Source organism: Tiliqua scincoides, chromosome 7 (genome assembly GCF_035046505.1).
Source record: "Tiliqua scincoides isolate rTilSci1 chromosome 7, rTilSci1.hap2, whole genome shotgun sequence".
In the NCBI taxonomy this organism is placed as follows: Eukaryota; Metazoa; Chordata; class Lepidosauria; order Squamata; family Scincidae; genus Tiliqua; species Tiliqua scincoides.
The window spans coordinates 56796476-56820355 of NC_089827.1; the positions used below are offsets into that span (position 1 = coordinate 56796476).

Genomic DNA, 23880 nt, shown 5'->3' on the forward strand with positions numbered 1-23880 from the left:
ATGTAGACCGAGAGCCTAATCCTAAGCATGTCTACTCAGAAGTACATTCCATTATAGTCAATAGGGCTTACTTCTAGGAAAGTGTGGATAGGATTGTAGCTTGATTCTTTTAGCCAGTCCTGGCCACAGGTGTGGGTGGCTGGCTGGCTGGCCTAGGCAAGGTGAAGCAAGCAAAACAGTATGGAACAGGGTGGACAATTTTTTGTTGTTGTTAAAAACACATAAAAACACAAAACACTGCCGTTTTGGTGTTAACATATCTGGAAAAAAAATACAAAACACCACATTTTGTTGTTTAAAATTTTTTCCCAGAAATTAAAATTTATTTATTCAATTTATATCCCACCTTTCTTCCCAAAGATCAACAGTTACTAGTAAAATACACAAAAGATACAATGCACTAAAAATGACAAAATACAAACAAAACCATAAATAGACAATAAAATAGATTACTTTTCCAGTTAGAAATAATACTGTGGCTGCATCTGCTGACACTATATCACCTACCTAGTACATTTTTTAAAAGCAGTTATAGGTATCATTAATTGAAATGCACCCTTGGAATAAAAACACAGAACACCACAATTTGCTTCTTTTCATCCTGAAATTTTGGGAAAAAAATATTACCAAAACACACACCGCTATGCCCTGCTGCTGATATAAACTTCATAGACACAAGAACAGAGTCACCAGTTATAATGGAGGACAGAGTGCCTATACCTTTAATCAGTATATAGCAGAAGGATTTTGGGCAGGGGCAGCTTTTTAAACCCTTTCATGTTGAGCTGCCCCTGCCCAAATTCCCTCTTCTATACTAGGGGTGTCCAAACATTTTGGCAGGAGGGCCACATCATCTCTCTGACTCTGTGTGTGTGGGGGAGAATTCACATTTAAATTTGAATAAATTTACATAAATGAATATATTAGAGATGGAACTTATATGAATGAATTAGGTCTTGCAATAGCTCAAGGCCTATAAAAGGCCTTGCACAAAGCAAGGCTGGCCTTTCCTTTGCTGCTGCTGCAGCATCACAGATGTGAAACACCCAAGTAGTGTAGGGAGCCCTTGTCCCACAGCTCAGGTGAGAGGTTGAACAGTTGTCCTCGCACTGAGAGTAGTTGCATTGGGCCAGTATGGGCTCCAGCAAGTCACCAGAGGCTCATTGGAGACTGGGGGCTTCCTGTGGGCTGGATTTGGAGCCCCTGAAGACTACAAGTGGTCCCTGGCTGGGGTTTGGGCACCACTGTTCTATACCAGGGGTCTCCAAACTTTTTGACCAGAGGGCCGTATGAAATATCTGGCGCAGTGCTGAGGGCTGGAAAAAAATTTAAATATAAAATTTAAATATTTAAATAAAATAAAATTTAAATAAATAAATTAGAGATGGAACTTAGATAAATGAACAAATGAATGAATGGGCTCATTCACTCAGCCTCTCTGGCCCTCAGAACACCCTCCAGATGCAATCAGAGTACAGCTTCAGCATGTTAGTTGAGTGGGTCAGACTTCAGGGGTGAAAGATGGAGGGGGGGCGGACGGGCTGGATAGAGGCTAGCTGTGGGCCGCATCTGGCTCCCAGGCTGGTGTTTGGAGACCCCTGTTCTATACAATGGTTAAAGGTATAGGCACTCTGTCCTCCTTTATAGCTGGTCACCCTGCACAAGGACAACTACTCATCAAGTTCTACAGACTAGGAACTTGGGCTGCAATCCTGTCCGTGCTTTCCTGGGAGTAAGCCCCATTGACTCCCAGGGGACTTTCTTCTGAGTAGTCAGACTTGGGCTTTGGGGTCCCCACCACTCCGCCAGGCCCTGGTTAAAGGTCACCTACAGCACAATCCTAGGCCTGCCTACTCAGGTTAAGTGTGGATGGGGCTGCAGTCCATCGTGCTTCCTTCCCAGGAAAGTGTGGATGGGGTTGCAGCCGGAGCCAGTGATGCACACCACTGCTGAAGCAGGAGGCCAGCCCTGGGAGAGCACAACTTGCAACGCGGGGAGTGGAAAGCTCTTGCAACTTGCCATGGGGTTGTCTGGTTCAAACGATGGGCGTGGAAAACTCCTGCTGATCTGCGCAAACCACCCGGAGCTGCCGGTGGCCCCGGATTCCCAGGCCCGCCCGCTCTGCAGCCTCCCCACCACCGCGCCCCTGAAATTGCTGGGGCTGAGTGCGCGCGCAGTCCGGATCTCGCGCCCGTGCACGCTTCTGCTGCCGCCTTTGGTTGCAAGCGTCCCTGCCTGCCTGCCTGCCAGCCGGGCTAGCAAGGTGGTGAGCCAGGAGCCGGGATCTGCCATGCACAGCTAGCTCTTGCCCTCCGCTTTGCATTGGCACTGGCTGCCGGGGAGCGGGCTGGCTGGCTGGCTGGCTGGCTGGCTCTCCCCCCCCTCGCCCTTCCAAGCATCCCCGGTCTTGCAGTTAACTTCAGCTGCTGAAGAACTCCGAGGGGGCTCAGCCAGGCTTGCCAGGGGGCTGCTGCTGCTGCTGCAAGGATGGAGCCCGGCGCGTTTGGAGCTGGCAAAGCCGGGGGCGCCTTTGACCCGCAGACTTTCATCCGGCAACCTCACACGATCCTCCGGATGGTTTCTTGGGTAAGGTGGTGGAGATCGTGGTGGTGGGGAGGTCTGGATGGTGACAGCGTGCTTGCAAAAAAAGGGGGGGGGGAGAAGCCCTCTGCAAAACAACCTGCAGGCTTGCAAAAGTGGCTTGATTGGGGGAAGGGGCACAGAGGGGTTTGCAAAAGTGGCTTGGGGGGAGGGGGCGCAGAAGGGCTTGTAGAAAGCAATGCACCGGGATGGATCTAATGCATAAATATTTTTTTTAATTAACCAATGCTGTTTGAGTTAATATTTGCCCTTGCTTGCCTGTGGGCGGGCATCCACAGTGCCCTATACTTGGTTCAGCAGCGATTTCAGGAGGAGGAGGAAGAACGGCCTTCCCAGGATGTGTGAGAGCAAGATCATGGTGAAAAGGGATTAGGAATGGCCAGCATTAGCTTACATTTGAAAGGCCACTCACTGGCTGGCTTTCCCAGGCCTTCCTCTTCCTGGGACAAGAACAGATATTTGCAGAAATGTCCCAGGGCAGGAGATCGGGTGCAGCAGAAAACAGCAAGGCTGCCTTCCCAAAGTGACCTCTAAGATGAGAGTCAGTCGGTGTCTCTTCTCATGAAACCCCTGGCTCAGGTTGCAATGCTTCTTCCTTCTCCCTTTTCTGTCTCTTTTCTGTGCCACCGACTTCATCTGTAACTTGCAAGCAGTTGCCCCCAAGGTGCAGCATATCCCCCCCCCCCCGGTGTATTGGGCTGGGATGGGGGGTGAGAAGAAGTGGAAGGGGAGGAAACCGGTAGACCAGTGATATCTTTTTCGTCTCATGGCACACTGACAAGCTACTAAAATTGTCAAGGCACGCCATCCATTTTTTGACAATTGACAAGGCACACCACACTGCTGCCTGGAGGCTCGCACCCCCCCAATGGCCCTACTTAAATATAATCCCCCAAACTCCCATGGCACACTTGCAGACCATTCACAACACACCAGTTGAAAATGGCTGGGGTAGACAGATGGGGCTGCCAAGAGGATGTAAGTAAAATGTCATTGTGATTCCTCCTCACCCCCCCCCCCCCGAATGTGTTTAAAAGTGCGGAAACAGGCCCTCCCCCAGCTTCTATTTCCTTTCCTCAAACTCTCTGCTCATAAAGGAACTCATTAAACCTGTTTTTTTGCACCTTAAACATGGCATTGTTGTGACTGCTATTCATTTTTTTTTTTAATAAAAGCATCCAGAAAACGGGTTCACAGGGGAACTGTAATATTGTTGAGAGAACTGCAAAAGTGATTTGGCATTCATCATCCTCTGTGTTGAACTAACCCCACCTTTTAATTTCTTCCATTCTTTGCCGTTTAATTCTTTCTGCTTGCTTGTGGAGGAGATCCAGGGGGTCAGGAATTGAGGGGTAAAAATGCAGGTTGCCCCCTTCTGTTTGCCCATTTCGAATCCCCACTCCCACCCGCCTTCCGTTTAAACATTTCCCCACCCACCCTTGCTGCCTTAATGGATTTTTATGTAAGAGCAGGCATGTGTGTCAGTGGAGGAGGAGGAGATGGAGTTAATGAGATCAGTCAGCAAGGGGGGAGGGTTCTTCTCTCTGTGTGTTTCCCTTGGAATGGCTGTTGTGGGGGAGGTCACTGATCTTGTGACACTTTTGCCATGGTCATCTGTGGCATATGCAAGAAGGTCATGGAGATTAACAGAGCAAGCTGCAAACACAAAGCTAGAGAGAGAGAGAGAGAGAGAGATTTGTCTCCAGTGGGAGTTTCAGGGAGAGGGAAGGAGGACCCTGTGAGGTGGAACAGATCACAGAGATGGGATTTCTTTCTCCCAAATAGACCAAGACAGGCTGACAGGGGTAGGGGCTGGAGAAGCTTCTATTTTGGGGGCAGCCATTAAGGTGAACCCAAAAGGGCTTTCCTCTTACCCAATACAAGGAGTCTTGTATTTCATTAGTGCAATTTTTGTTGACTTGGTTCCCTGGCTGGCAGAAGATGATCTTGGAAAGGGGGAGGGAGAGAAGAGAAATCAGTCTTGCACAATGCTAGCAGTGCCTGGAAAAACCTGAAGATAAGGTTAATATGGTTGTCTGTTGTTTCTGTCTGGGCACATAGTGGTTCTTACCAGAGGGCAGAAGACATTCTCGTAATAATCTCCTGGCTCACGTCTGCTTTTGAAATGCATCATGAAGTGGTAGAAGAGACTCTTCGCTGCATAAACCGTAGATATATGAATTGGGCAAATCAGTAAAAAGCATCAGTGACGACACAGCAATGGTCAGTTATGACTGACGTGGTTAGATGGACACTTCTGCCCTTAATAAACTGGGACAGAATGTTCTCCCCTTGAAAGCTGTGACTTCATTCTGTTACTGCAGGGCTTTCCAAGTACAGGAGAGGACAGAGGGTTTCTGCAGTGTGCTTCTTTGTGTTTGAGAATATCATCTCATTGGCTCTCTTCATGAAATCAGAAGACAACCCAGCTGCAGAAAGATAGCCAACATTCAGATTTGTTCTTGGATGTGCTCATGTTTCCCTGGAGCCACCAAGTGCCTACTACACCTTGACCTTGGAAGTGACTTTTTTACCCTTGTCTTTCATGCCATAGTATTATTTTGCTTTATAAGCAACATGCCAGCAGCAGAATAGTGAAAATGTGTACAGGCTGTTCCTGTGTATGTTTGCATAGGAGTAAGCTCCACTATGTTACGTAGAGGTTATTCTGAAGCCCAAAGTACTGAGAAGCAGGGCTGGCCCATCCATGGCTGGCTAAAGCAGTTGCCTCAGGCAGCAGATGGGGGACATCCATGTCTCTCCTCCTACTTGCCAGTAATCTTCTTCCTGGAGTGGAAAAGGAAGAGGGGACTGAGAGGAAGAGGACATGCCGAAGGGAGGAGTGTGTTGAGATAGAACAGTGGAGAGTGGGAGGTCAGACAGGAAGGCAAAGAATTTTACCACAGTGCTATTGTGAAGCTCAAATTCCACAAGAATCTGGATTTTCTGCTGGACAAAGAATAGGGTAATTTTTGTAACATCATATTTCCTCAGATGTCTGCAAAAAATAGTAATGGTCTGTTCATATGCATCTTTACTCAGCAGTAAGTACCCCTGGGTTTGATGAAATTGATTCCCAAGGGCGCCAATTTATTTTATCATCGAACACATTTTTATCCTGTTTTTTAGCAAAGTTTTTATTTTCAAGGCTGCTTACAGCATGTAACTAATAAACAAAACAATAAAAGCAGTGTTAACAGAGGAAACAATATGTATTTATAAATATAATTAGACATAAATGTGATATAATGATTCAAGATATACGTATATAAAAATAAATAAATAACCCATGAGAGCAGGTAACTTTGCAAGCATGGGAATGAGTTCATTTGTAGGTTACATTCCACTATGCATATTTGTGTTGTATAATACTCAGCTTTTTAGGAATAGAAATGGCATCAGTTGTAGCTTCTTGGCTGAAATTTTACTGCTTGGGCAGAAAAAGATAAAGTAGAGCAGCTGAGCCCATTGTAGTCTGTCACTTGGCAAACTGGTAGTCACTCCTTTTTGAAGGGAAAATTAATTTGAATTGATATCCTAGGCTCTGCCTGCATTGTAGGCAAACTATCCCATCTGATGTGGTATCAGTTGAAAGTAGAAGGTATTGACCCAGAGCAGATCTCCACCCACATACAAGTTTGAGAACTCTGGGACAGCTTAGCTGCCTGTGGTTTCCACTTATCTTAAATCTTGCAGGAAGCAAGCTGTTCCCACCCTAATATTCTCTGCAGTGGGCAAAAACATATTTCTGCTCCCTCCCACGTAAAAGTGTATGCCAAGTTAGCATGTGCTTCTAGGGAAAACAAGTTGATCTGGGGCTAAACAGGGGGAAGTGTTGCCCCTGTTCAGGCTAATACAAATTACCAGCACTGCTTAAGTATGGACAATAACAAGCAAATACAAGCTAAATAAAGTACATTTGATGTGGAACTGTGAAACAGGTAGTGCAGACCTGGCCTGTTAGATAGAAGACTCTCAACTTGCATGTAACATTGCAGACACTTTCTGTGATAGGCAAAAACTTAGCAAAAATTGTCCTATTTCTGTTGGATTTTTTAATTCAGCTGGGAGACATAAGAATAGCCCCACTGGATCAGGCCATAGGCCCATCTCGTCCAGCTTCCTGTATTTCACAGTGGCCCACCAAATGCCCCAGGGAGCACAGAAGACAAAAAGAGACCTGCATCCTGGTGCCCTCCCTCGCATCTGGCATAGCTCATTTCTAAAATCAGGAGGTTGCCCATACACATCATGTCTTGTAACCCGTGATGGATTTTTCCTCCAGAAATTTGTCCAATTGCCTTTTAAAGGCATATAGGCAAGATGCCATCACCACATCTTGTAGCAAGGAGTTCCACAGACTGACCACTCTGGGTAAAGAAATATTTTCTTTTGTGTGTCCTAACTCTCCCAACACTCAATTTTAGTGGGTGTTCCCTGGTTCTGGTGTTCTGTGAGAGGGAAAAGAGCATCTCTCTATCCACTGTATCCTTCCCATGCATAATTTTGTATGTCTCAATCATGTCCGTCCGTCCCCAGGCGCCTCTTTTCTAGGCTGAAGAGGCCTAGGAAAAACTCTGATAACTGTAAAGAGGGAAACCCCCCTGGTATGGTGGAGAAGTTGTTGAAGCCTTTCCAAGTTGGGCAAAATCTTCTTAGTTATGTATGTACATCATTGTTTTGAGGGTGCAATTGGGTGCAATTTAAAGTAAACATGAACTATATAGTTTGGGCATATGCCAAGTAGGATTGCCAACTTTTCAAGCAGCAACTTCAACTGTGGCTTTAGCAGCAGCTTGGTGTGCAGACACTAGCAAGTGATAGTGTTTATTTCTGTAGTGTAAAATTTTCATCTACTTCATCAAGCTGCAGTTTCAAGCATGGTAGCAGGGTGAGCCATTTTGTCTTAAATCAGTTGGCAACCCCAATATCTTTTCTGCACAGATGTTCTAACATTTCAACATCCTCCTTTAACTTAAGTGTAAAAAGACTTGTAGTCTAAAACAGCAGTCTCCAAAATTGCAGACGCTACAAAACCCCATCCCTGTTATGAGTGGTGTTCACCATTCCACCATGCTGCATTTTATCCTGCCATCCGATCTGTAGAGAAAGTCACTGTGGGCAGCTGCTTCCATTGCCTAGCAGGCTTTGTGCCTGGATTTTCGGGCAGATGCAGTTGCCCAGAGTGACTTTCTCTACAGCTTGGATGGCAGGATAAGACGCAATGAGGTGGAATGATAAGCACCGCTCACAATGGGAATGGGTTTTTGAAGGTGCCGAATCCAGACCATGGGTTGGGGTTTTGCACCTGCTTCTAAGAAGACAAAACACAACATTCTAAGGCAATCAAAACACTAATGCAAATGAGAAGGAGGCAGAAACAATAGATAAAATCAAATTAACCAACATAGAGAAGGTAAAAATACTCAAGTGAAAAGTCTGCTTAAGCAGATAAGTCTTCGCCTGATGGCAGAAGGCTAATAATGAAGGCACAAGGTGAGTCTCCATAATTGCAAAGCGAAGTGCTATGCACATGCAGAAGGTCCCAGGTTTGATCCCTCGTATCTCCAGGTAAGACCCCTGTCTGAAGTCCTGGAGAGCCGCTTCTGGTCAACCCTTTTCATCTCATGGCGCATTGACAAGCCACTAAAATGCTCAAGGTACACCATGACGTTTTTGACAATTGACAAGGCACACCTTGCTGCCGGTGGAAGGCTCACACCTCCCAGTGACCCTACCAATAAATGGGCCTCCCCCAAACTCTTGTGGCGCACCAGTGTGCTACTGCACACTGATTGAAAATCACTGTTGTAGACAATCGTGAGAGAGTTGGTCTAATGGTCTGACTCAATACTGGTCAGCTTTCTATGTTCTTAACTAGGGTGCAGTATGAGAGACCTTTTCCTGTATCTCAGCTGAACATAACTCAGATATTGATGAGGCATGGAGCAGAGCGTCTATAGAGGTTGGGTTCCTGTGCGAGAAGACGGTTGTGAAGTTATCCTTGACCCAAGTTGTATCACTCATGCGAGATGTTAATAGTTTATGGACACTAATGTGATGGCCTTGCGTTTCTGTGAGAAGGGGTGATAAGTGGCAACAGCCCTGTGATATAGGGCCTGGTCTGCCCTATATTTGGAAGTTCTGTAGAATTCATTGGGCCTTATTTCAAGGATGCTTTGAATCGCATCTTTAAACGTTTCCTTCTTGATACATGAACATTTTGATAGTAACCCTGTTGGTAGATTTACAGGATGCAATGTGGTGCATTTAACCATTTTTTAGAAAAAGGAATTTTGGCAGGAAATTGCACCAACTCATCCTGAATGCTAGCAACTGAGATTATCCATATTTAATCTCTATGAAGGGGGTCACGTTCCCTTGCCTAGAGGTTGTGGTGCAAATGTGTTAGCGTGACAGTAAAAATGGGGTCTAAGTTGTAGATTATGGTGCAGGCTTCAGAATGGTTGGGCGGGCTTCTTTCCCTATATCTGTATGGGGCGTCCAGATCTGAGATAGAGGGGAGCTGTCAGAAGCAGTGTCTGAACCAGCAGTGTTCTGAACGGTGAGGTGCACAGTACCTGTTGCGTGAGATTCAGGTTTTCCAAATTGCCTAAGGAGCTGTTTGTGGAATGGTGCAGTGTTCCACTTAAAAAAATTAAACAGCTTGGGGGTGTCTATTTTGGAATATTGAAATGGTTCATAGTCCAGAAAGATAGCAAGAACAACTCTTGCTATCTGGAGAGTTATTTTTCTTCAAATGCAAGATGAACGCTAGACCTTGCAGGAAATTGTGGTTGTCATCTATTGACCCTGCTCCTGTGCTGCTATCAGCCACCCACCATCCACAAAGACTGCAATCTTGTGCAGTCTTCCCTGGGATATAGGTTCCATTCAGGGAGACTTAGAGCCCAATCTTGCGCATGTCTGCTCAGAAGTATGTCCCATTATAGCCAATGAGGCTTACTCCCAGGTAAGTGTGGCTGGGATTGCAGCTTCAGTTCTGAAGTCTGGGCCTTTATGTTGCAAAGAGCAGAGTTAGTGCATTTTCCTGTTTCTTGTGTATTTTAACAGTCATGTGGTGAACAGACATAAGCAGCTCCGTGGCATGCATATGCAATATTGAGAGAAGCTTTTTTCACCATTGCATCTCCATGTCAGAAAAAGATGCATCTGTTGACTATCTGTTGTGCAGTTTGAAAGCTTGTAGGTTCTGCCAGAAAAATAGTTGGCAACCCTAGTTGTTCACTTGATCTACCCTAGTTACGCTATCCATGCATGTGTATTTCTAGACATGCAGGCAAATCTGCCATTGAGCAGACCTCAGAACTGTAATAAAATATGAACTCGCAGCATAAAGTGTCCTATGCTGCCTTGAGAGTACCTATTCCTGACATTCATTTAAAAGCTCTTGGCTAGGAACTGTCATATGAGTAGGAAAATGGCTGACTGGAAAAACTGTCATAATTAAGCAGCAATGTGTTGATAGGTTTGCAGAATATGAATATCACTTGCAGACTGTATACTAAATTGAGCAGAGCTGAATTTTTTTAATGCAGCACAGAGAAGTAGCACACAAGGACCAGTAGCAGGAGAAATGCTGGAATTCATGGGGAAGGGGGTACAAAGAAAGCATTTCTCTGGGAAACCACTCCAGAGCGAGAAGGAATTGCATGAGGTTTTATTGCTGAGGAAGATCTGAGGTGGCAGCTGTGCTGTGAATTAAATGTGAACTTGCAGTAGGCTGTGACAGCAGAGGTGGCCCTTGGTGTTGCAAGCAGCATGTGTAGCAGTATGCATTAATGGAGTGAAAGCAAATTTTCTCTCTCAGATCATAGGCCTGTTGTCTTCAGGCTGAGCCTGTTTACGTAACCCCAAGAGACTGGAGAATCTTGAATGTTTTTGTCATGGATCTTGAAGAAAAGAGTCAGAGAGTAAATTGTGTTCAGTTTGCTGGAATGACAGACTGCATGCATACTTAGAGGAGGACAGCTCCAGAGGACGACAGCTCCAGAAGTCTAAAGGTACAAAAAAAAAATTTCATTGTGTGCAGGAAGGAGTACAATAGTCCCGACCCGTGTTGAGTATTATTTAGCTCTTAACTGGGGGAATATTTTAGCAACCTTCCTTCTAACGGTGGGCCAGCAGCTGCTGCTTTTGGCGCAAGGGGGCAGGACTTCTAAAATATGTAGATACTCAGGTATAGTACATGAAATTTTTGCCAAGTAATCAAGCTCCAATTATCACTTCGCCTTATCAATTGTCAATCAGAGGGCAGAGCCTTTCAACTCTGAACAGTTTGTTTCTCAGCTGAGCTGTTGCTCAGCTCAGACAGGCACCCCCTTAGTTGCCATAGTAATTTTCCTGGGACATTCCAGCCAAAGTTAACCTTTTATTCTCCTTCCTTCTGCTACAGCCTGGTTCTGCTTGGCAAATGCTTGCAAAGCAGGTCTGTTTTTTGAAACACCAGGATGGGATCCTCCTTCCCAGGCTACAATTCACTGCACCATTACTTAAGAATAACACCCATGGAAAGCAGTGGGTCTACTTCTGAGTAAAAAGGGTTGCAAATATCTCATCTGTCTGCTGTAAATTGAATTGCACACTCTCAGTTATGTGTAAATTGAATTGCACACTCTCAGTTATGTGTAATGGGTTGTATGTTGTATGTAGAGCTTCTGGCTTAACACACCAGGCACCTTAAAGGTGGATTTGATTCATGGATCTCCTGCAGTGGTTCCCAACCTTTTTCACTTGTCAGCCCTTTTCCATAAATTGTACCTTCATATTAGCAAAATGTTTGTAATTAACAATACAAGCCCTCATCTCCTCACTATGAAAACCCAGACTTCATGTATTCATCACATATTTTCTCTTTTCATCTGTCTGAAGAACAGAAGACTCTGCCTTTGCCCTGTTTTGCACCAGAAGTGTGCTGAGAAATTCTGGGTGATTGATCACTTTCCTTATTATGTTTCAGCTTTTTTATTGTACTGGTTTTCAATCACTAGTTCGTACATGAATTGATGACCAAAAACTAGCTATTGGTGGGGCTTTCACAGCCAACTAGCTACCTCCCTTCCTGCCTTGCTGTTCCTTGCAAGGCATTCCTGTCTTGCAAGGCATTCTGGAGCATGGCCTGCCTTTTTCTGCCATTATTCCATTCTTTTTCAAGTACCCCTAAAGGTCCTGTTGAGTGTCCCTGGGAGTACGTGAATACCAGATTGGGAACCACTGTTTTACTGGTATGTTGTTTACAGTGCACTTACTCTGATAGCATTTACAAAAAGGTGATGAAGACCAGAATTTAAAAAGAACAAAAATATATCTTATGATCTTTTACTATGTTTTTAATAAATTAGAGACTACACTTCTTAGGTAACAATTAGTGGTAGGTTATTTTTCAGGATCTGGCCTCGAGTAAAATCAGACAAAACTATAGTCAGACACCCTCCTAAGTTTAACCCCCGACTTATCCAAGAGTCATAGAAAATTCCATGATTGTTGGCTCAAAACCTGCCCTCGTCTTATCTGTGGGGTCGGCTTATAGGTGAGCGCCTGCGGTATTCTCCATATGAAGTTCTAAATGCTCAGTGCTCCTGATCATTATGATCCATAATGGTTACCACCTAATGTACCCAATGGAATAATTCCCCTTGCACTTGAACAAAAGATGGCAAACATGTCATTTATTCCATAAGAGCCTCTGAAGGGCATTAAAATAATCTCTCCAACACATGGCTACCAGGTCCAGAGTTTGTGATTTCTCCTGTACCTTTAAGAGTTGCAAAGGCAGTAGTTTCGCCAGGTGCAGCTCTTTCTCTTGCAGTGCTACTGTGACAGGAGAAGCCATACCGGCTTTGACGTGCGTGAGTTCTGTGCCGCTCTTCAAGTTTCAAGAGCTGTCTTAGGATCTCAGCCTGGCAACCCTACCTGGCACGACACCAAAAGCACAGATCAGCTTCCAGATTGCAGTCGTATGCGTACACCCTTGATGGCTGCTTAAAAAGAGCATGCAAAGCTGAGCTTAGTGTGTACAATTAACTTGGAAATATCCAACACATAATAAGGGGATTTGGAGAGAGTTGTCTTTTAGAGAAACATGAGGCTACCTAATTTCACTACTTCCAGGTAATGAATCCTTGAGGATTGTGCAAGGCAGGCATGTTGGGTCATTAGCAACCATAGCAACTGGGGAAAGTGACTGCAGTCCAACCCCCTGCAAGACATTCTGCCAGCTATGTGTCTCATGCATGTAACTATATACATGTTATCATAAAGCATGTATCAGCTACTAACAAAGAGAATGTTAGTTAAATAATACCTGTCCCATTCTTCCTTTCCTTCCAAATAGGGTTGGGATATGACAGTAGCCTATGTGGATTTTAGCTGAGAAGTGTGTATGTATGTGTAGGGTGCATCTGTGCTTGCATGAACATGGCAGGCAGAACTGCTAGATTAGATTGTGGTAGTTAAAAGTTATCTGAAGGACTGTCAGCGTTGCGTTTGCATTCCAGCAGTTTTTAGATGACTTGGGGAAATCTACCCCCTTTATGTTTCTAAAGGAAGCAGTGAAATGGCTCTTGCTAGTGACATTTAAACAGACCATACAGAGATTCAAAAGATTAATTTGCAGACGGAGGGGGAACAACTAGGTTGGACCAGATTATGTGCATACAGCATTTGTATGTGCATACAAATTATGTGCATTTGGATGAAGGCAAACAATATTAGATGCTTCAGTAGGGGTAATTCAGGTTCAATTACCAGATCTTTCGTTTCACATATTCTGGATCTCATTGAGTGAAGTCATGTAAGGCTATATCAGAGTTTCTGTGCTCTGCCTTCAGAAAGATGTCCTAGTTTTTCTTTCTTTTTTGGGGCTGCAGAGATGGGGAAAACATCCTCTTCTGGATTCCTACTTGTCACGCAGCTGAAAGGTACAGGAAAGTAAACCTTGTTGCATTTTCAGCCTTGCATACTTTGGTTCCACATAGGCATTGACAACACAGTGGCTTTGATTATGTTCATTTCTTTGGCAAGGCTCTAAGCACAAATCTGAAGCAAGCCTCAGCCTGTGAGTTTTGACCCCAGTGCCCTCATTTGGGAGGTCGTGGCAACCTTTCAAACCCTGTGCAAGAGAGGGGTTTGGATCCATTCCAGTCATGGTACCGCCTTATCAAAACTGAGTTCTTGATATAATCCTGCACAGCTTCTTCTTGCTGTCTTGCCCTGCAGCTCCTTAGGCTGGCCTTGCTCAGGTTGCTACTTCACAGGGTTGTTGTGAAGACACAGGAGGTAGGGGGAAATGGGGCAGGAGTGGGTGAATCAAGTCCCAGGAGTGGTGGGTGGGATCAGCGGTGGGTCCTCAGTCTCATGCATTTATTTATTTACTTACTTAAGTACTTTGGGGGTCCTGGCATGAAAAGGGTTGAAGACCACTTCACTAGTTTAAAGGAAGCAAGGGATTCTGCACATTGGACTGTACTTAAGGAAACATTGCCCAACTAACTTGCTGTACTTAAATACAACAATTAGCGATTCTAGTTCATTTCTCTGAAGAGTGACAGTGTTGGATTAAGGTTGCTAAATTTTGACCCTGAGAAGGCTCTTGTGCCTTTCCGAGTTGCATTAAAGGGGCAATTTCTTTCCCTGGACCTTCTCCCTTCACAGTGCAGTAGGAGCAGGAGAAATCTTACTTGGTGGGATTTTCCTTCTGTGTGCATCTTGAAGGTACAATAACAGTCTTGGAGTCAGGATTGGACAGCTTTTCTTGCTATCTTATCACTTTTAACTCCCTTCTCAGGACAGGAGTTTAAATGTGTGATGAAGGTTGGTCAAAGTGAAATAACCGGTCTTGCAAAGGGCTGAGCCTTGGAGAGGCTGCTGTGGCAGGCTTCAGTCAGGGTTCCAGACAAGGAAGAACAGAATTATGGCTGCATTCTTTCTTCATTGATGCTGATCTCTTCCAGTAGGAGGTAAACCAGGTAATACTGTGGGATCAGCTATTAAGCTGGGGAATGGGCAGGCAGTGGGGACAATTGCAGCAGCTTTGTGATACCATTCAAAGGCAAGGAAAAAAAGAACTAAGATTAAATGAGTACACTTCTTTATTGTTCAGTTGTGGCTTGTTGAGCAGCATACAGGCACAGCATTTACTGTTTTCAAAGCAGCAAATTGCCTTGAAGAATAATAATTCTAGTTGACATGGTCAATGGGCAATTTTCACAGTGGAGAGAGGTGAAAAGCGGTGTGCCCCAAGGATCTGTCCTGGGACCGGTGCTTTTCAACTTCTTCATAAATGACCTGGAGACAGGGTTGAGCAGTGAGGTGGCTAAGTTTGCAGACGACACCAAACTTTTCTGAGTGGTGAAGACCAGAAGTGATTGTGAGGAGCTCCAGAAGGATCTCTCCAAACTGGCGGAATGGGCAGCAAAATGGCAGATGCATTTCAATGTACGTAAGTGTAAAATCATGCACATTAGGGCAAAAAATCAAAACTTCACATATAGGCTAATGGGTTCTGAGCTGTCTGTGACAGATCAGGAGAGAGATCTTGGGGTGGTGGTGGACAGGATGATGAAAGTGTCGACCCAATGTGTGGCTGCAGTGAAGAAGGCCAATTCTATGCTTGGGATCATTAGAAAAGGTATTGAGAACAAAACGGCTAATATTATAATGCGGTTGTACAAATCGATGATAAGGCCACACCTGGAGTATTGTGTCCAGTTCTGGTCGCCGCATCTCAAAAAAGACATAGTGGAAATGGAAAAGGTGCAAAAGAGAGCAACTAAGATTATTACTGGGCTGGGGCACCTTCCTTATGAGGAAAGGCTACGGCGTTTGTGTCTCTTCAGCCTAGAAAAGAGACGCCTGAGTGGGGACAGGATTGAGACATACAAAATTATGCATGGGAAGGATAAAGTGGATAGAGAGATGCTCTTTACACTCTCACATAACACCAGAACCAGGGGACATCCACTAAAATTGAGTGTTGGAAGGGTTAGGACAGACAAAAGAAAATATTTCTTTACTCAGCGTGTGGTCGGTCTGTGGAACTCCTTGCCGCAGGATGTGGTGCTGGCATCTGGCCTGGACGCCTTTAAAAGGGAATTGGACAAGTTTCTGGAGGAAAAATCCATTATGGGTTACAAGCCATGATGTGTATGTGCAACCTCCTGATTTTAGAAATAGGCTATGTCAGAATGCCAGATGCAAGGGAGGGCACCAGGATGCAGGTCTCTTGTTATCTGGTGTGCTCCCTGGGGCATTTGGTGGGCCCCTGTGAGATACAGGAAGCTAGACTAGATGGGCCTATGGCCTGATCCAGTGGGGTTGTTCTTATGTTCTTATGGACTATTAACTCAGTGTTCCTCATGGCAACTCCTCATATGATGATTTCTGCAGGAAACACTGACTTGTCCCACTGTAGGCCCCTAACATGGGACATCATACATGCATCTGGGAACCCTAGACTAGTCAGGCTTACCAGGTGTGTGGAAGTGAGTGACATCCATAAGTTTCTGCTGTGGATCATACCAGTATTTCCAATATTAGTTGTAACTTGTGGGACTGCTCCAAGTATTCTTTTGCTAGTGGAAGTTGTTCTAGTACAGTGTTTCTCAGACTTTGGATCAGGACCCACTAGGTGGGTTGTGAGCCAGTTCCAGGTGGATCCCCATTCAATATTTTATTTTTAATATATTAGACTTGTTGCTACCATGGTATGTGACTGCATTTGGAGGAATGTTACAGATCTGTACTTCTAACAGGCTACTATGTATATGCTTTAAAAAATGATAGTAAATGGGACTTGCTCCTGGGTAAGTGTGGGTAGGATTGCAGCCTAAAATTGTTAAAAATTTTCCTGCTTCCGGTCATGACATCACTGCTGGTGGGTCCTGACAGATTCTCATTCCTAAAAAATGGGTCCTAATGCTAAAAGCTTAAGAACTACTGTTCTAGCTAGAATGATCTCCAGTAACAAGGGTGCCTTTCCGAGGGTGTAGTCATTGATACTCTTGCCTTCAGAGGTCCATATGATACTGTTGTGGGTTGTAGCTTAGGCCTTTCAGGAGAAGGTGGCATTGGTGATTTCTAGCCCTTTCTTACTCTGAAAATATGTAAAGACTTAATTTTTTAAAGACACCATAAAGGTGGAATTGGGTCTGGAGTCTGACTCCTTCTGCTCTCACAGAAGTTATTCCAGGTCGTGGCTCAGACATAGTAGCAGACCAGTGCATGTGAAGATTCAGCTGCCTGCACACTTAACCATTTTGTATGTAAGCTGATAATGTCATTTCTTCAGCAGTTCTTTGTAAGTAACAAAAACGTTTGTTCTGCGGTGCATCTGCTTTGAGAGATTTTGCTGTGGCAGTCAAAGCCTGGCGCTGCAAAGAGTCATTCAGCAGACTTGCTTTGGTGGTGTATGATTAAATCTGCAGACCAGTCCTATGATGGATGCAAAATGTTGTCATGAGTTGTGTTTGGTTTTGAATAGATTATGTATATGAGTGAACCAGCTGCAACAGCTGGAGTTCAGATGTGCCTGAGACTTGAGATTCTCCAGCTACTAGCAAAATTGAGGCCTCAGGAATGCAGGATCCTTACTGGTTCCAGGAAAGACCTCCAAGTGAACGATAAATATTGGTGCCCCCTTAAATAGCCATTTGTCCAGGGATAAGCGAGAGGTCAAGCTGTGCAAAACAGGTCACCAGACTGTGCCAAGGGAGGAGGAAGAGATAACACTGGATTGACAGATTGGTGGTGCCAAGAGGAGAGAATGGTGCAAAGAGCAGAAGAGCAAGAGATGGTGAGAAGGGGTTAAAGAGAGCCCTAAGGCTTGTTGGAGAGTGCTGTCTCAAGACTGAGGCAACATGTACCTGCCAGACCTCCCACCTTCTAAGGCTGCCATGCTAAAGTCAGCCACTCTAGTTGTATGCCTGTGGGTGTATGCCTGAATGAGGATTATTCAGCAGTATAGTGTAGGGATGAGTTAGCAAGTGAGTGTAATAACCTCTATGCTTTTTAAAACTCAAAATAAGCCATGTGTCCCTGTGTTGGAACAGACTCTCAATCAGTGGCTCAGACCCTCTCAGTAAGATGGCTGGGTTAGACCTCTGAACCAAGCATGGCAAATTTGCTCATCTGTGAAAGCCCCGCTCAGTGAAAATGGGGGGCAGCTTTGCCACCCCATTCAAATATGGTTTGTGTTCTGGCTCCAGCTCAATCCTGTCCCTTCGTATGATGTGCACCCAAAGGCAGGATTGAGGCCCCCAAGATGTCTCCACCTGCAGCCAACAGTAACCTCCGCTTGTTGAGCCTGACTTGGGGAAAAGTAATTTCCCCACAAAGTTGGAATTTGTAGTAAGAGCCTTGATTTGCTTCCCTACTGAAGCCCTCCAGTGCCCTTGGGGGAGTTCTCTTCTGCAGGTAGCTTGAAGTGTCATTAAACCAGTGGATCCCCATGGTACTTAATACTTTGCTTCCCATAGCAATCCTTCAGTGTCAGTGGGCAAGATCCTGATATATGTATTCTCAGATGTCCCATTCAGCAAAGATTTTGCTTCCTGCTTGCATTTAAACAGATGATTCATTCTTTCTTCCCCAGCCCCCACTTCTTTTCAAGCAAGCAGCTTCTGCTTCTCTGCTGCTGGCCCTTTAATTAATTGTTTCTTTCACTGAATTGGCCCTTTGAATATTTTGTACCACTTTGGGCGGTGGGGCGTAATTACTACTTTTTTTCCTTTGCAGACAGATCAGTTGCTCATTAACTTATTTTACTTTAGCTTTTATTGTCACAACCAATTGTGCGTCTTCATTCAGTAGTCTAGATGCTTACTAGATGGAGTCTAGTAGTGGTCCTGGAAAGGATGCAAGTGAGGTTATTCAAATTCAGTAAACTGATGATTAAGCCATTTCTGCTCAACGTTGCATATGCGCAACAGGGATCAAATGTGTTCACATGTGGGCTGGACAGAAATGGGTTAAGAAGAACTGTAACTTGGGGAGGCTGGGGATATGTTCTCTGGTTCCCTTGCCGAACTCTAATTCCTAGTCAGATCAAGGTGTTCATGGGATGCCACTGTGGCACCTGAACTACTAGGTTGTGATTATAACCAGGTTTTTTTCTCCATGCCCACCTGGCATTCATTTGTAATAATGTACTCTCCTCCTCCATATCAAACATTAAATGGCAGCTGTAGTTTTTACAGACCAGCAGTCTTCATTCACACTGCAGTCTGTCCTTGCTGTTTGGCATTAACAGCTAGTGGCCTCTTTCTGGCATGAAACCAAAATTCCAGGCTCTTCAGTGACTCTCCGTTGCTTTCTGGGTTCAGTTCAAGGTGCGGGGTTGCCCATCAAAGCCTTAAGGCAGTCAATACCTGTCAGCTCTGTTCAATCATGATCACTATATGTTGAAGACAGTTGTAAGATTATAAGAGCACTCTTGGTGGGTTCTTTGTCTGCAGTGTCAGTCTGTCTTCACAGCTCTTATGACCGATACACATACCAGCAAATCAAGCTCACATTTGGTCCTTAGTTGCACCCTTCCCTCATACACTTGACACACTGTTTGGTGTCTTCCTTTTGGGTGACACGTGTAAATGCATTCTGTTATGCATTAATCCTTCACCATACCTTCACAAGCATTTTAACAGTTGCAAAATTGCTCTGGGGGTTGGTGGAAGGAGATGTATTTATTATGCTATTGATGCCTTCCACAGCCACTTTTCCCCATTTGGAGTGATTCTGCTTGTAGAAGTAGTATTTCCAGAGCTTATTTCTGGAGAGGAGAAATGTATGGCCATTCACAGAAGTGGAGCTGTTCTTAGAAAGTTGCACCTGTGCTCGCCATAGTCAAAGGCACCCACTTGATGATGTCCTCTGGTCACGTAGAAAGGCATGTTTGTAGCTGATCCTCAGCTACAAACATGCTGATTTTCTTTTAGGAGATTTGTCAAAGTCTGAGCAAAAGTGTCAACCAGAAATGATTTATAACACTTTTATTAAGTTTGCAGTGGCTAGGGGGTAATCAGAAGGATATTCTTGCCGTGATGTGTTTTCAGAATCTATATTTATTCTTGACTATATTTATTTATAATGGTTGTTACCCAGCCTGAGAGATTGGGTAAAAGTTCTGGTATTAGAGGTGATTGGTGAGTCTTTAAAAAAAAAAAAAAAAAAGCAATCATAAATAAGAATAAATGCAGGAAGAAATAAGTTTCCTAGCTCTCTGGAGGTACTTAAAGCTTGTAACTTTAAGTGGCTGAATAGAATGAAAATGGGAGTTGGATAATCTCTAGCCAGCAGCTTGTTCATTTTTCATGCTATGAACTTGGAAAGATTTCTTTTTTCTTATTTTTATATTTTGCAATTGGTCCCTCATGCAAGAAAAGCTTTTGCTTTATTCTGTTGAGGTGGATTTGATTATAAATCCAGTGAGGAATATTATGTAATGGAACAATTTCCTTTTTATAGCTCAATTGAAGAAGGAGTGGGAGAGGGTGAGAGAGACGATGTAGTCGCCTTGTGAATGAAGGGGGAACAAGACATGGAAGCTCAAGGGTGTGCGCACACATTCCAGTCAAAATATGTTGGGATCTTTGCACAAACTAAGTTTGAAGATGGTGAGGCAGAATGAGACGGCTTCCCCCCCCCCCGGTGTTTTAAGAAACTCTAATGGTCTGGGTTGCAGAGCCATCACATGATACTCAGGAGGGTTTTAAGAACCTGCTGGAAATGAGTATCATGCTTCAAGCGTCACATGGCACTCATGTGCTTCATCTGTGCTGTTTGCTCAGCTTACTGTGCAATGCTGGGGCCGGTTTGAGGGTTCATGGGGGCAGCCCTTGATTTCGAGTGGGCACAGGGATTGTGTGCTCATAGAAAGCTTGCCATCTTCTGAGTCAGACCATTGCTCCATCGAGTTCCGCACTATCAAAACACTCCTGGCAGCCGCTCTCTAGGGTTTCAGGCAGGGGTCTTTCCAAATCCTATGAGGATTGAACCTGACACTTCATACATACAAAGCAGGTGCTCTTCCTGAGCTATATCTTACAGCCTCTCCCATGGGCTATAACATAGCTCCCCTGAGCTATGACAGCATCTCGTGCAGTGTGTCTGACCCCCCCGCCTCTTTTGCCAGTTACCACACATCTGTGTGCTATCTGTTTCTGTCATGGAAACAGGATAAGTCCTGCAAAATAAGTAAGTACCTCAACATGGAATATGCCAATTCAGTATATTTTAAAAACTGTTACTATAAAATCAATAAGCATGTAACAGAGTAATAGAAATACTCTTATTGCATATACTTAAACACAGTTTTACATATAGTGTGTGCATACATATACAGTGTGTTTATATGAACATACACAAGTAGAGTTTTGTTTTTGGTGAATACCATAGGATTGCAACTGAAGTCCTACTAAACACAGTGGGTTTCCTTCTGAGTAAAATAAATAACCCCATTTTCAAACACCTGTAACAATATCAATGCACTGTCTAGAGGTCACGTTTTAAAATGAAGGGCAGATATTCAGGCAGAACATGCTCTGTTGAAGTAGAATGATCAGGAAGCTGAGAGGTGCGTTGTACTTTACAAAACTGCCATGTTGATGAGAGCTGTGTTTGCATTTCATATGGCATACGCATAAAGTGCCAAGAGCAGGCACATGTCCTAGAATATGCAGTGGACAGAATCTGGGGAACCAAACACAGCTCAGGCTATGGGAGAAAGAGTCGGGAAGTCCTTTATGACACCTTCAAGCCCCACCCTGTGACTTCCACCAGTTTTTGCCCAGTCATGGCCCTCCCCTGTAATCTTAGAAAAGGAAGTTGTCCCAAAAGTAAAGGGGGTGGTCCTCTTCTTTAATTAAAAAAGTCAGGGATTCCTGGCGCATGTTACTAGGGGCACACATCTTTTCCTCATGTAGTATGTATTGTATGTATAGCCATATATATGGCACAGTCACACTTGGATAATACCACAAGGGCCATAGTAAGCATGATTGCCACCTAAAGAGTGACATCACTCTGGATTCCCAAGCTTTTAAACAGCTAGGTGCAGGTAGTTTTCAGAGGCAAAAAAACTTGACAGGTGCTGGTGGGTTTTTTCTAGCAATAGAGCACATCCCTCACTGAACCCATGATTTCTTAATTTATAATGTGTTCATGATTTAGTATTACACAATGACAAACTGTAATATTTACAATCTTTTTTTTCTTCAAATGTCTGGATTTTTTTTCCATCTGAGAGGGACACAGCAGGGAAGATGAGCACCAAATGTTAAAAAGTGGCTATATCAAGAACAGCTGAGCACTTATTTGTATGTGAAAGACTGTGACAGATAGACTAGGCAGCACTATCTGATGGTCAACAAGTATGTACATGAAAGAGCTGTGCTGAAACAGTGAATTTCAGGGTTAACCAGTTAAATCTGGCCTTATCAGATGTAGAATGATTTAGGGCCAAATCCTATCCAATTTTCCAGGGCTGATGCCACCATACCAATGGGATGTATGTTGCTTTCTGCAGTGTTGGAGCAGTCACCAAGGGCTCCTCAAGGCAAGAGAACATTCGTTCCTTTACCTTCGTGGTTTTGAAACTCTCAGGGAGAGTTTGAGCTGCTCTAAGTTCTTGCGGGGGCAGGGGGAGGCAGCAGGGGGAAGGCAGCTCTACTTCCACTTTAGCAGAGGTGGGGCGGGATCACTCCGCTTTAGCTTTCAAAGCTGCAGGGAGTCCTGCAGAAGGTCGCGTAGGGCTCCCTACGCCCCCGCGAAGCTGCAGGAGGCTCGGGTAAGTGGACCCAAGCCCCTACAGCCCCCCTGAGTGGCATGATCCTGGGGATCCTGCTGCTGCCTCTTCCCTGCCTCCTGGCTGCCCCTGTCCCTTAAAGGGAAACAGGCCAGGGCCCACAGGCTGGGGCGTCATGACGCCCCAGTTTGAAAAGCCCTGCTTTACCTCAAGGAAAGTTGGTTAGGATTGGGTCCTTAGTTACTAGAGAAAATGCATTCATAACTGTTTAGGTACCAGAGTAAGAGAAATCCTTGACAGATTGGTGTGGTAGTAACCCTCCCCTTTTTTTGGTCATGTACAATATTTTATTTTAAATAGGATATACTGTTGAACTGGATGTAAACACAAAGGAACTGCCAATTAAGAAATTCTATATCAGGAGTGCTGTGAAGTTCCTTTGTGTTTATCTCCAGTTCAACAGGATATCCTATTTAAAACAAAATAATGTGCATGACCATGTTTCTCCCTAGAGGTGTACAGGCAGTTGCTATGCAAGGTGTGTATTTTTCCAGATGCCTCTTCCAGTATGATTTTTCTTTTGCATGTGTAGGAGGTAGAGAGACAATAATTCCTTCTTGCAGTCAACAACTGGAGGATTTTATTATGTGGCCAGGTAACTTTCACTACTAGGAAAATAGAAACAGACTTGACCCTGCTCCTGTTCTACGAAGGGGAATGTAAAGCAGTCACTGCAGACAGCCGTTCCAAAGGGAGCAACATTTTCTGGCCTCCCATCTTCATCTTTGCATGCTGTTTAAAAAGAAAAGAACACCTCAGAGTTGAGGAGCTCTGCTCCTTTGTTTCAAGTGAAAATTGTCTTAGGCTGCAATCCTATACATTCCTGGGAGTAAGCACCATTTAATACAATGGAACTTATTTCCGAGTAGGTATGCATAGGTTTGCACTGTTAGACTGGCAACAAGTGGAAGGATCATTATCATTACTTAATTTAGCAGGAGCTTGTCACACTCAGTCCTAAACCTTAGAACAGTGCTTCCCAAACTCCTACAAGGGAGTTGGGAGCACTGTAAGTATTTGCGGTGGAGCGGGGAAGGCAGCAATGCAAGCCCCAGGGTTGCATTGCTGCTGGGGGGGGTCTCTACTTACCTAAGAGAGTGCCACCCTCCGGGGGGTGTAGGGAGCCCTGCAGAGGCATCTCCCCAAGCCTCTGTAATAGTAAAAAAAGCTTGATTTAAAGCCACTTCTTGTTTATAATCGTGGCTTCCTGCACCCCTTGGAGACTGGCACCCCCATAAGTAAGTGAAAACCCCCCTCTCCCCCCCTCCCCGGCAGCAGCGCGATCCTTAAGGTGCCAGAGCTAAGTGCTTCCCAGGCTGATGGGTTGCTGATGACCCACCAGTTTGGGAACCACTGCCCTAGAATCTTTCAGAGGGTTGGTTGCATTCTGGATAGAGGTTCTCTTTTATCAAAGTTTACGTGAATGGTTTCCTTATGCCCCTAAAAGTTAGATGGGGAGG

General features: G+C 44.6%; 1 protein-coding gene across 2 annotated transcripts in view; it reads left to right on the plus strand.

Annotated features, from left to right (window-relative positions):
* Positions 1 to 2072: 2072 nt before the first annotated feature.
* SYNGR1 (synaptogyrin 1) overlaps positions 2073 to 23880 on the plus strand; it is a 43321-nt gene continuing 21513 nt past the window's right edge. For both annotated transcript variants that reach the window (XM_066634261.1, XM_066634260.1), the window contains exon 1: positions 2073 to 2586. In XM_066634261.1, the coding sequence (XP_066490358.1) occupies positions 2488 to 2586 (99 nt within the window). In that variant the 5' untranslated portion in view covers positions 2073 to 2487. The remainder of the gene's footprint in view (positions 2587 to 23880) is intronic.